General features: G+C 29.9%; 1 protein-coding gene across 2 annotated transcripts; it reads right to left on the reverse strand.

Annotated features, from left to right (window-relative positions):
* Window positions 1-9,778: 9,778 nt before the first annotated feature.
* LOC127081077 (chloroplastic import inner membrane translocase subunit HP30-2) lies at window positions 9,779-13,427 on the reverse strand. 2 transcript variants are annotated; one of them, XM_051021362.1, is made up of 6 exons: window positions 12,990-13,427; window positions 12,768-12,883; window positions 11,210-11,339; window positions 10,317-10,465; window positions 10,152-10,214; window positions 9,779-10,070 (listed from the first exon to the last, which is right to left on the reverse strand). In XM_051021362.1, exons 1-6 carry the CDS (start codon window positions 13,293-13,295, stop codon window positions 10,022-10,024), a joined length of 813 nt encoding a protein of 270 aa, XP_050877319.1. In that variant the 5' UTR covers window positions 13,296-13,427; the 3' UTR covers window positions 9,779-10,021. The 2 variants fall into 2 exon arrangements, with proteins under 2 accessions (XP_050877319.1, XP_050877318.1); XM_051021361.1 differs by having other exon boundaries at window positions 9,779-10,079.
* Between the last annotated feature and the right edge of the window lie 317 nt (window positions 13,428-13,744).

The following is a 13,744-nucleotide window of genomic DNA, read 5'->3' on the forward strand; positions in this document are numbered from 1 at the left end:
GAAACCGTTTGGGACGGGTTTGGGTTTTGATTCTCCATTCTCGTTTAGGTTTGGTGTGGGGAACGAGGATTGTTTGGGATTCGGATTTGGGTTTGGGGGAGGTAAAAATCGTCCCTGGCCCGCCTCGTTGCCATGCCTAGTGAGAATGGAGCTTTCTTACCCTTACTCTGAATATTTTGGACACAAGACGCTTGGCTTATTTGTCTGAAATATTCACCTCTGCCCATAGTCTTTAGTGTAATTCTAATAAAAAAACAATCTCTTTTCAAAATCTAAAATGAACGTCAACTCATCAAACTCTTTTTGCGCCTTAGGGCATCATTCCAAAAATCTTTTCACAAATGCACATGTTTCTTCCGTTCTACCGCGGTACGACGACACTTAAGTCTCCCATGTGTGAGCATACAATTAAATGTTTAACTGCTAGAATGCAACTCAAGTGCGTCCTTTCTACCACAAACAAACAAATGCTTAAGTCTCTCATCCGCGAGCATACAAGCAATGTTTAATCGCTAGAACGTGAATGTTAACACTGCTCACTAAAAACAACCAATAAACAATCATTTTCTACTCCGAACTATGAAGCTCTGATTCTTCATCCCCTGGTGATGATATGTAGGCACGAGGTCACCAATCCTTGGCGAGCACAATAATAAAAAAACCAATTATTTCCCCTTCTTTTCGATATCAGATAAGCATTAAGATAGATAAACACCCATTTCACATAGACAATTTAGATGGTTCCCATCGAGTATGATAGATGTGAAGGGTGTTAATACCTTCCCCTTGCATAACCGACTTCTGAACCCTTAATTGGTTGCGAGACCAATCTTTTTGTTTTCTTTGTAGGGTTTTATCCTTTATTTTTCCTTTCCTCTTTTTTATGGAATAAATAAAATACGGTGACGGTCCTATGCTATCGAGTCAATTTTTGCGTACCCTACCTCCTATGCAACTTTCATCTGGTCCATGGCCCTAATACACATGCACACATTCCTCATTACATCGACATATTTGCATTAACATTCATAACCAAAGGCATATTACACAGACTCAAGGCATGGTGCTTATACATGAGAAAAACTAGGGTTTTCTTAATGGCACTTCAAGGGAAAAAACCATAACATAGCAAAAATTCTAAATTTTGGTTTGTGTAACCGGTTACCCAAATTATGGTAACCGGTTACACCCTCTTTTAAATAGGCATCCAAGGAAATTTTCAGTCTGTGTAACCGTTACCCAAATCCTGATAACTGGTTACACCTGCGCTACACAGACTTCCAAGGCCATTTTCAATTTGTGTAACAGATTACCCAAATCCTGGTAATCGGTTACACCTGTACGGTCAACAACAGTAATTTTATTTTTTTACACAAATGAACCATAACCTCACACACTTCAACCCATATGCTTCCCATATAAATAAAACATCATTCTCCCTCATTTTTCCAAGCTAGCAGCCACTAAAACTCTATCAAAATCACATTCAAGCTCTCTTCTTTTAACCTAAAAACCCAAACTCACTCAACCCCCCCTCTCTTCTTTGAACCACTCAACCACCATGTAAAAATTCCCCATCTTCATACAATAACATCAATAGCAAACCAGCAACCTTCATCCACATAGTCATTCACTACCACCATGTCAACATACAACTTCTTTCTCCTCCATCTTTCTATCACAGCAACCATATACTACCTCAAAAGCACAACAACTCTCAAAATAGTGTCATGTTTGGATTGAGTGTTGAAGTTTTGCTCCATTTTCAGTATGAGGAAGATGATTGAATAATGGTTTATGTTCATGAAAAATATGTCATGTCGATTTATTTTCATTTTTGTTTCTTCCTTTTATCATGTTTATTTTGTTTAGCATTTTAATCAAACTTTGATTTGTCTTTCTTTCCACACTTTAATTAAATTCTATTTAATATAATTATATCATTATTATTATTATTATTTATTTTTATCTTTGACCATTTCACCCCTTTGTTTATGATTATATTGGTTGATGACAATCTTGAATATCATTGATTTTTTATCCTAAGATTGATTGAACCTTCAACACTTCAAACATGTTGATAAATGATCAATGAATTATTCTTTACACTTTGAGATATTGATAAGTTTGACTCACCTATCAGGTGTGATAAGTTTGACTCACCTATTAAGTGTTTTGAGACTTAGTACATTCTTGAGTCTAGGGATTAAGTGACTTAGAGACAGTTCGACAGCAGTGGCTGTTCGAAGAAACAATAGCAGTTTGAAGCGGTTTGAAATGCTGGAGACACGTGGAAACGGATTATAAGACAAAAGCTCATGTAATAAGATACATGTTGAATTCTCGAGAATTAATTGTTGTTGACAATTACTAATGTACTTAGTATATAAGTAAATTTCATTATCTGAAATGGGGTTCACATTTTCATTATGTTTTCTTTAGAATTCACACATATGAGCTATAAAGATAAATAATTTGTGAGAATTGTATGAACTTGTGTCCCTCTTTTAATTTAAGGAGTTTTATTCAATTACTTTTACTGTCTTACTTCATTTACTTTATCCTTTTGAACAATCCTTTATTTTACTTCTTTAAATTCTTATACAATTGCTCTAAATTCAAATATAGAACTTTTAAGCACCAATACACCTTTTCAAATTTTTCACACAAAATGTTCTTAGAATTTTTTCAAGTTTAATCTTGCAAGTGAATTAAAACTCGTAATTTATTTACTAACTAGTAAGATACCCGTGCGATGCACGAGTAAATTTATTTAATACGATATAAATTGTATTTATATATGCATATTAATTTAAAATGGGTTACTTAATTGTAAAATGATCAATACTAATATAAACTCAATTGTACTAAATAATCTTTAAAAAAAAGAGAAAATTTAACATTTAAAAATAATAATTTTATTTCTCAAATAAAAACAATTGTTAATTATAATAAAATAGATATTTTGCTTATACTCATCCGTGAGAAAAATAGAAATTTTGACATTTAAAAATAAGAATTTTGTTTCTAATAAAGACAATTGTGAATTAAAATAAAATATATTTTGATGATAGTGATTCGTGAGTAAAGGAGAAATTTTGATATTCAAAAATAAGATTATTTTGTCTCTAATAAAGATAATTGTTAATTAAAATAAAATAAGTATTTTGCTGATAATGACTCGTGAAATAGAAAATTAGTTATGTTCACAACTATTGAGTATTATCTAATTTGATAAAATAAATTGTTAATTTTATTAAAATTTAAAAATAGATTAATTATTCTTTTTAGTAATAATAAATAAATAGAATTGATTGAATATGTTCTAAAAACAAAACTAAACGTTAACATTGTATATATTTATACACCAATATGTGTAATAATCATATACTATAACTATGTATATTAATATATTACAAATACTTTTTAATATGCATAAAAAAATGTAAAAATTACTTTTTTTTGGTAATTTAAAAAAAAAGATTATACAATTATTTTGTCTACTTATATATTATAATATAATAATATATATATATATAATATATATATATATTATATATATATATATATATATATATATATATATATATATCTTTTTTTACAAATATAATAAAAACAATAACAAACCTAAAAAAAATGAACTCGATTTATATATATTTAAATTTTGAGATTTTTTTTAATTTAGTTGTTTCATTTGTCTGTACTCACATGTAAATTAATAACTATAAAAAAATGTGAAGTATTTATTTGTATTCACCCGTATTCTTTTGTTTATTTTTCTACTTCTTCATGTGTTCTTCCGCTTCTTCATTTATATAAGAAAATGAAAAGTGAAACAAATAAAAAAATAAAAAATAAATTTAATTTGAGAGAATTATGAAATGGTAAGTAAAATAGTAATATTAAGTGAAGGAAAAAGTGAAAGTTAAAAAAAGTGTCAAATAAGAATTTGACATTTGGCAGCATGCGCTTGAAGTAGAGAGAACTAACTGGGAGATTAGTTTTTTATTATTTTAATATTTTACAATTGTAAATAATTTTGAAGTAGAGTGAATTAATTAAGAGATTAGTTTTTTACTATTTTAATCTTTTGCAAATATAAATAATTTTAAAGTAAAGAGCATTATTGATACTGTACACATATCTTTTATTAATAGATACTTAGTTGAAAATACAAGTATCTGGGGTCCGTTGTTTTAATTTTTTAAAAATGATTTTTATAATGTAATATAATTTTGTAGAATTTTTTTTTATAAAAGTTTTAAATAAATTTTTTATTTAAATAATTATTTTTAAAATATTATTTTAAATATTTTATCTTTTTATTAAAACTTTTTTTAATATTAAAATTTTAAAAAATCACTTAGTTTTAAATCTATTTCAAATAATTTTTCATAAATATAATGTTGAAAATATAATTTTTTGAAAAAAATTATGATTTTAACTATATTTTAATCTTTAATAACATATATTTATATAATAAAATATCAAAATTAATATTTTAATTCAAAAAAAAAATATTATTTTAAATTTTGATTTTATAAAATCTACTTTTAAAACTACAAACAAAAAGTTCCATTTTTTAAAAATAAAAGATGCCCTAACTAATTGGATTAAATTCAAGCGTTAAACCAATATAAAATTAAACAGTAGCGTGTTATATCTAGGGGTTTATACAAAGTATGAGTTGACAGTGTGAGAATATTCTCTTGGATTCGAATATACTCATGTAGAAGCAAATTAATGTTAGACCTCTTGACATTTGGTCCACTATGGGAGACAAAGGAAGCCACGATGAGAAAAGCATGGTATGGCATTATTTGCAAATTATAAAAATTGTCTTAAAATGACTCATCTATTTTAATTTTTAATATATTCTTTTAATTTTATTATCTAATTAATATCATTTTTATCACTCTCACTCTCACTCATCTACTCTTAGCCACTTGCATATTTTAAAAGACCTATTTATGCGGCATCAACTATACACACTCTCATAAGAAGTCATGTTGTATCATTCATTTTTGATAATTCTAATAATTAGTCAAATCTAAACATCAGATAGATTAATTAATCTATGGTTATTAACTAATCTTAGTTTACTATAAGTGACCCTACCCTTTCTCTAAAAAACAAAAGATTCCCCACCCATTTCAGGCAAAGACATGCAAATTATGATACAACAACCTTATATTTTTGTCTTATTAATGTTAATTGGCTTGCTTTACTGAGTCAGGTTACCAATCACTATAGTAACGTTTTCGCGCTCACCCAAATGATACGTTTGATTGTGAGAAGACACAAATAGAAAAAATAAAAGGTAAAGTAGATTTTAAGATCCACCCTATGTGCATTTTAGTATAAGAAAAATAGAGGAGAAATAAGTAATATGATTTTTTTAATTAAAATTATTGGATGGTTGTGATATGAAAGAGAAAGAAATTTTTATTTTTATTTTTTAATTAATAAAAAGAATGTGATTGATTGTGTGAATAATTACGTGTTAGAGTTATTTTTATATAAGTATTTTTCTTGAATTAAAAGCATACTCTTTCAAATATTATTTTTTTCATACGATAATATATTAAGTGTTGTCTCTTTTTTTTTTTTCTAGATTGACTGTTGAAATATTTGTTTAACGAATTTCAATCATAAAAATTGAAATTCGAAGATACTTTTAAAATCAACTATTAAACAAATAAGCATACATCTTAAATTATATATATTATATATATATATATATATATATATATATATATATTATATATATATATATATATATATATTAAAACTACCTTTGTAGTCTTCTCCTATAAAGACAATACTCTCTTCATTTATATGTATTAAAAAATATATAAATAAATTAGACAGAATAATACTTTATTAAGGTATTTATTATTAAATATTGATCTATTTAAAATTACTATAAATATGAAGTAAAATATATTGAATTGCAAAGAATGAAAGTAATAGTATTAATTAGATAATACAATTTAAAAATAATAATAGTTTTGTATTGAATATTAAAAAGAATCATTAATCTTAAACTATTTTATTTTATGAATGGATAAGATAAACTACATCACTTTTAACTTAAAAATTAAAAATTAAAATGCAAAAATCTACATCGCATATAGCCTAGGCCTAGCATGTCCTTTCACTCTCACTCTCACTCTCACTCTCAGCCACTTGCATATTTAAAAAGACCAATAGTATTTATGCAGCATCAACTATACACGCTCTGATAACAAGTGATGTTGTATCATTCATTTTTTATAATTCTAATAATTAGTCTATAGTATTAATGTTTGCTAGATGAACAAACTCATAGAGGTAAGCAATTTGATCTTTTATTAGAGGATCAAATATGTTAAGGAGTTGATTAAATGAATTTAATAGTACTTGTAATTAGAAGATAACGTTGAAATTTTGTATCAACAGAAACTAGAGTGAGTTACTATGATTGACGTTCAAAGGACGATTAAATAGTGTAGTATCAAGATATTTATAATCATTTATTTTAGATGAAATTATCTAAATTTATCTCCTACGCAAGAGGGTCAATTAAAGGACTTCGTTGCTCTTTTTAGAGACTAGATTACAATGAATCATAAAAGCAATCTTCCCAAGTAATAAATGTTAGATACTAAATTATTCTCTTAAATTGTGTTATTGTCAAAACCAAAGTAAAGAGAATGGTTCTTGAAACCATTCAAAAATATTAATCAAAAAGATTAGGGTAGTTATTTAAAGGAAGTGACGATTGAAATATGCAACGAAAAACAAAAATTTCTCTTAAATCAATTCTTATGAATGAGTATATTTAGTGATAGAATGGTTACCTCTTATGAAAATTAATAGTTGATGTAGAGTTTGGAACAATGAAGAGCGCTGAAAAAACAACATATTTACTTAGTCGACACAAATAGAGTGCCTTCAATCTCAACTACTAGTTGTTATGAATTGAGTCTTTGAGAAAGAGATGTGCGGCTAGGGTTTCACAAACCAAATTTGACCAAGTATGAAATATTTCAACACAATGGTTCTATTTATATAAACGTTTGTGTGGGTTGTAAATTGACAAGCTCATTAAATACATCATATCTTACGGTGTATTGTATTTCACTTAAACGTATTGTATCTTACTATGTTCTGTATTTTACTTAAATATATTATAACTTACAGTGTTCCTTATTTGACTTAAGTACATCTTATCTTAAGGTGTTCCATATTTCACTTAAGTATGACATACCTTACAGTGTATCCGTTTCACTAATTAACGCAAGTGCATTGCAAGACCGCACAATTGAACAAGTTTTACTTATTTATTTTGTCCCATCAATCTTCCATTATGTCTGTGACCCTATAAATTCTCGTAATGTTGACAATTATATCAAATTACACATTTAATATAATAAACAATAAGTGGTATCTAGTAACACATCACTGTTACTCAAATCATAAAAATGTCATGTGATCTGACGAAATCTTTATGTGATAATATTTATATATATAATTACTCTTTTGATCTCATGTTTATATTGAACACATGACATAGATTGTGTCACTCTTGAATAACTCAATATTGGATCCTTAGAGATTTATCATATTATCTAATTAGACAACTCTGCAATGTTCCTACATGGTAAAGGTTATAATGACATGCAAACTGCTCATACAAAAGAAAATGTATGCTTAAATTGCGTAGCGATGGCATTAGATCATGGTGTAATTTATTATCCACTTAGGCACTAACTCGTTGGATTAGTGAAAACTTATGGTGCGATTATGACAAATCGTGGCATGAGGTGAACTTCTTATTATAAAAGTAAAAAATATCAATCGAGGGATTTTAAATTTTGATTCAATAGAGGCGACTTGAGAGTTTTTTAAACTAAGAATTATTTTTTTATTATTGTATCTCTAATTACATCTTGAAATTCATGTTTTGTTTCTTAAATATTTTACTTATGAATAATTACGTAGTTAAATTTTCTTTGATTAGGCCTTTTAAATTAATTTGTTTAAAATTGCTTAATCTATATAATTTTCTTTGCACAAATTCTGATAATTGCTACATAATATTATTCAACAAAGTTTATTTATTTTTTTAATATTAACAAATATTTGAATTGATTCTAAGTTGTAAATCGTTACTGATTCAACATATAATAGTTTTAGCTAGGGTATTATTTGATTGTGATTGTGAGAATTAAGATCAGAGAAAATCTTCTTTGATTACGAATTCACATAAGATATTAGGGGATTGTGATCGAAGAAAAGAGTTATGAATCAAGAGACTGGTCATAACTATTTTGTTAGTTCTTCGTGATATTAGAGATGTAATTGTAGTGCTCATACAAAATAACTAAATATCAATAAATAAATGATTCAAAAAAGGTTTAATATCTTTAAATCTATAATTTAATTCAAATTATTTTAATTTCACCTTTTTCAAAAATATGTTCCGCATATCTCCTATTACAATATGTGACAACACTTAATGAATAAATGTTGTCAGAGATTTTAAAGTATGTTATAGGGTTGAGAGTTAACTCACGTGAGAAAGTGAGAAATTTTATATACCTAATTTTTAGGTGAATATCACTTCCCCTTTTCAACCTCAGGGTTGAGGTGTTTATTAATATCTTATGTCTAAATTTTAGATCCCTTGAAATAGCAACCAACTCTAGGAGTGAATAGTCATTCTCCTATTATTCAAGAGAGTGTGATTAACTTCCATATGCCTCCTTTAACATCGCATCGGATTAAGAACACGTCACATCCACATTCTCACACGTTAAATGAGTTATTCCAGAAATAAATAACATATTTAATAAAGGAAGAGATACATCCCATAAACAGGGGGGTAAATCTCTTAAACGGACGATCGGGGGGCTTTATGGCGAGATGATGCATCACTCGCTTTCCCCGTAGCCAAAAGAAACAAATGAACAAAGGGATCAATTACATTTCCCCGTAGCCAAAAGAAACAAATGAACAAAGGGATCAATTACATTGTATTCACATCAAAGCTTATATCGAAGGAAAGCCAACGAATAAAACTTTAATCGATGGTGAAACTACCGTAAATTTGATTACAATGACCATATTCAAGAAGAATGATAAAGGAGAATCAGATATCACGATCACCAATAGCAAAAAAAATCATCTTTCAGAATTGATATTAGTCAAATCCACTTACAATACTTTGTTAGGACGATATTAGGTTCACACCATTGGAGACACCACAAATGGATTATTTGAGAAATTGACTTGGAGTGAGTGAAAGCGCAAAAATCAAAAGCATTGTTACCAAAACAGTTGAAACCTCTACAAAGAAACAAGGAGGATTAGTTCGGATATACCAAACGTTTGCACTTCAAGCTAGTATTTCAACAATGTGCCTCTTTGCTATGTGTTGTGTACCACCACGTACGTAGCTTTCCAACACCATTTTGTTATTGTTTCAATTCTAGTATCAACTCTGCAACAACAAAATTTGCAAATGCAATCCAACTATTTATGGAAGGTACTTGTTTGTTTGTTGCAGAAAAACGGCTACGGCGTAGCCCTGATTCCCTATTCACACCACTCCAAATTTCAATGAGCAAGTCAAAACACAACGTTCCTTTCTGTTCTTGTGTTCATAAATAGACCCAAATTCGCCTTTGCTTTGGCCCAAACTTGAGAATCGCAAAATTCATATCTAACGATTGCTAATTCAAAGAAAGATACAGGCATCGTCTATGTTATTGATAGAAGTTACGCATAGACAGTCGTTAATAGTTCTTCCCAAATACTTTGCTTATGTAAAAAAGTGAACAAATTCAGGCTCCATCATTACTTTTACCCAGAGGGCAACAAAAATATATGACTAGTTAACCAAATTTTCTCAAGTACTCGGCAACAACAATGGAACATAAAGCATAATAAACAAAAATGACAATTCATTTGCAATACAAACTCCCTATACTAATGCTTTTCACCACTCATAGTTCGGAGGTAGAAGACTACGCTGTCAGTTAACGGCGGCTTGGCTTCCGTGCTTCTCTCTCGAATCATGTTCCCTGGAGAAACTTTAACTTTAACTTTAGCATTTAAAAGTGTGGAACCAGTTACAGTGTGAATACAAAGAACATAACTCCTACCTCTGGATGTGGTCAAGAATCAAAAGTCTGGGTCCTGGAGGAATTTTCACATCTCTGAGAGCACTGAAACACATCATAGGAAAATAAAGTACTTTCCGTCAGTATGGTAAACAAAGCAAGTGAAAATGAGAAGAAAAAAATGATACAATAAATAAAGCTTCCTACCTGTCATTGAGTAAAGGCAATGTGTTGTCTGATAATAAGCCTTTCTTAAAATTCTTTTCGTAATTCTGAAGACCAAGGTTGTTCAACATGCTTCTTGTTTTAGCATAGTGAGTATCTTCAACAGGTGGTTGAGAAAACTTTTGTGATATCTGCATGATTAATGTATAGTTTAATACTGCATGCTATGAGTCTAGGGAACACCAAGATAAAACCTGCATTACAAATAAAACATGGATCTAGGAAAGAGCATATTCCATGGACTCTGAGCAATAGATCATGTCCAAAATATAATAGATCATTGGCGATAAAAGAAACCCATCAAAGATTAACTCAAAATATTCATCATCAACACACATTCAGTGATGTTGCCGACATGAACAGTGCAATACACATAGGCCGTTTTTTAAGACCTGAACTTACTTTTTTAAAAGTTTGGCATGGCTTGAAAGCCTATTGAAAAACAGGCTTTCGAGTAAGTCATAGGGCTATTGCAAAATAAACTCAGGTTTATATATAGGCTAACATCCTTAAATCTTTAAATGGTAAGTATAAAACAAATTTACACAATCAAATCTTTAAATGATAGCATATAACAAATTTACACAAAATAAAAGTAATAGTAACAATAAAAGTATTAGTTTATGTTTTACTTCAATACACCAACTTGATAGGCCTAAAGGACTTTAGGGGTGACCTTTTATAACTGCGAAAGCTTTTAAAAAGTCATAGTATAGTTTATTTAGTATATAAACATTACTTGATCTGGCTTTGATAGAAGGTGGTCAACCGATTTGAAGTACTAATGAAAATTTTATTATTACCACTAACCAAATGGGGGCACAATTATTTCAGCTTACAAAGCTATCAAAAAGGTACATTTTTTTCAAGCTCACCTGGAAAATACCACCTTGAACAAGTGCAAAGAATAGTCCAGATGACACTGCATTTGCTACTTGATTTGATCCACCACCGATGCCACTTACCAATGTAAACAAGGCCCCGGAACCAAAAGCTGCCGCCATGCTGCAAAAAAATAATTTCAGCAACTTAGAATGCACATTGGTGGTAATAAGGACAGCAAATCAAAACACTGAGCAGAGCATTAAGTTAAAGGACATGGAATAGAGCTGTTATTGGGTAAAACATATACTCAGTCATGTTTAATATTTTCATCTACACTAGTAGTTAATATCTTCTCACAATACAGGCATCAGAAAGACCTTCAAATACATTGTCTGAGTTTTTTTCTTTCATTTTGTTGACTTTCAACCTAAATTTTGAAATTTAATAATGAGGCTGCAACCAAGGAGACTTCATCTTATTCGATATCATATAAACTACTTCTACACCACAGCCACAAGTGTATTAAAAATTTGTATCATATTGTTAACCAGGCCAATGACACAACAGTGGTGTAAACAAAAAGAATAGCTAAAGCCTTTAAGCACTAATTGGGGCTGACAAGAAGAATACCTAAAGCTTTTTAGCACCAGTTGTGGCTGCCTGCGTGAATTATCGGACACCTTACACTGTTATGAATTTAAGTTCAAACCAATAACACAAAGGACTAATTATTGCACAGTTCCCACATCATCATAGTTTATTTAGCTCTTTTAGGCAATCTGTACGCACTCCTATAAGTTTTGAATCTTACTACAATTACAACAACCAAATCTTATCCCACTAAGTGGGGTCAACTACATGGATCAAATGATGCCATGATGTTCGATTAAACACCATATTTCTTATCCACATTATTAATCTCGAAATCTTATTTAAGTTTTTCTAAGTTCTCCTCTACATCTAGTCGTTTGACTACTCTCCTTACAACATAATCCGCACGTCTTCTCTCTACATGCCCAAACCACATAAGTCTATTTTCCACCATCTTTTCTACTTTAGGCGTTACCCCAATTATCCTTTCCAATATTGTCATTTTTAATCTTATCTCATAGTCTTACTACATATAAATTTCCCATCATTTGAGAAACAGGTTAACAGCTCTGAAGCAACTGTTAAAAACTAAAATACCACAAGATATTGAGTAAGGAATATCCTTTCTGATAAAACAACCTTACTAGATAAAACCTTCCAATATCCACTGTTTTCAAATTTTTAAACAATATAACTTTTTATCTGCATACATCAGAGAATCTGAGAAACTACATACATCCAAACTCATTGCATTTTCTTTTCTATTTAATTTTCACTTAAGATAAATCAAATACTGTTTTCTCAAGACATCCTATATGAAGAAAATTATTTCCAGAGATTCAACTAAACCACAATTCTCAAAATTATAGCAAAAGAAACCCAAGATCCAATTAAAACTAGTGGAATTACACATCTATTTTTTCATTACTTATCCATATAGTACAAATATTTTAGGGTTAATGATTGGACAGAACAATATATAATTTAGGGCATGGAGATTAGGTTATGAAATTTCACCTGGATTGAACATCTTCCTTTCCTCTTAATCTTTTCAAAACACAAGAAATACCAGCATTCACTCCAGTCATAACAGCAAAGTTTCGAGCCTGAATCAAAGGACCTCCAGCAAGAGCCTATAATAAACAAATCAAATAAAAATTATCATTTATCATAAGCGAGAAACCCTAATTTGAAAAATTAGGGTATCGAATTACTGTAAGACAGTGAAAAGGACTGAACCTGTGCTTGTTTAAGAGAAGCCATGGCTTGAGGGCTGAGAGTCGCGTTAGGAGGTGGAGCGAAAGCAGCGGGAGCGTTGCTGGTGAAAGTACCCATGCAGGCACCCATAACAGCGCCTTGAGCGGCGCTGGTGGTGGCAACGACGGCGGCTTCAACGGCGATAGACTGTTTGGAGAGCCAAAGCTTGACACCGTTTTCGATGTTTTTAAAGCGTGTTTGAATTTGGGTGATTGGGTTTTGAATTTGGTGCGGTAAACCCTTGGACGACAACGCCATCGTTCTTTGCTGCTGCTTTCCTTGTTCCATGCTTGAAGTTTCAACGCCGCAGTGGAGTTGGAAGATGCAATGGATGGAGTGGATATTTTGGATTGATAACGTTTTTGTTTAGTACTTTGCCTTTTTATATAATTTTATTTATTTATTAGTGATTTATTGTAATATTTGAATTGGAAAATTCATTAATTCAGACAACCGGCCTTTTTAACTGGAAAGACCCAAGCGGTGCCATTTATTTTGTGCTGGCACTACTCACTTGGTCGCTTTTCATACGTAATTTAAATTGTTATTCTCTCCCAAATGTAAATAAAAATAAATTGAGTTTTTTTTTTTACAAATTGGTTTTTTTTCTTACTGTCATTATTATTATTATTATTACGGGTGTTTAGACGTCATTCTACGTCCGTCTGTCCACTTTTTTAATAAACACACGTGAAAATATATATGATATTATTTTATTTTATTTATGTTAATTTTAG

The sequence above is a fragment of the Lathyrus oleraceus genome, chromosome 5 (assembly GCF_024323335.1).
Source record: "Lathyrus oleraceus cultivar Zhongwan6 chromosome 5, CAAS_Psat_ZW6_1.0, whole genome shotgun sequence".
Classification (NCBI taxonomy): Eukaryota; Viridiplantae; Streptophyta; class Magnoliopsida; order Fabales; family Fabaceae; genus Lathyrus; species Lathyrus oleraceus.

Bases quoted from the DNA above. Each gene is read 5' to 3' on its own strand.
- LOC127081077 (XM_051021361.1), bottom strand. From the start codon at position 13,295: ATGGAACAAGGAAAGCAGCAGCAAAGAACGATGGCGTTGTCGTCCAAG. The intron at 12,884-12,989 runs GTTCAGTCCTTT...TGTTTATTATAG, and splicing joins CTTCTCTTAAACAAGCACAG to GCTCTTGCTGGAGGTCCTTT. The intron at 11,340-12,767 runs GTGAAATTTCAT...ATTTTTTTGCAG, and splicing joins AAGGAAGATGTTCAATCCAG to CATGGCGGCAGCTTTTGGTT.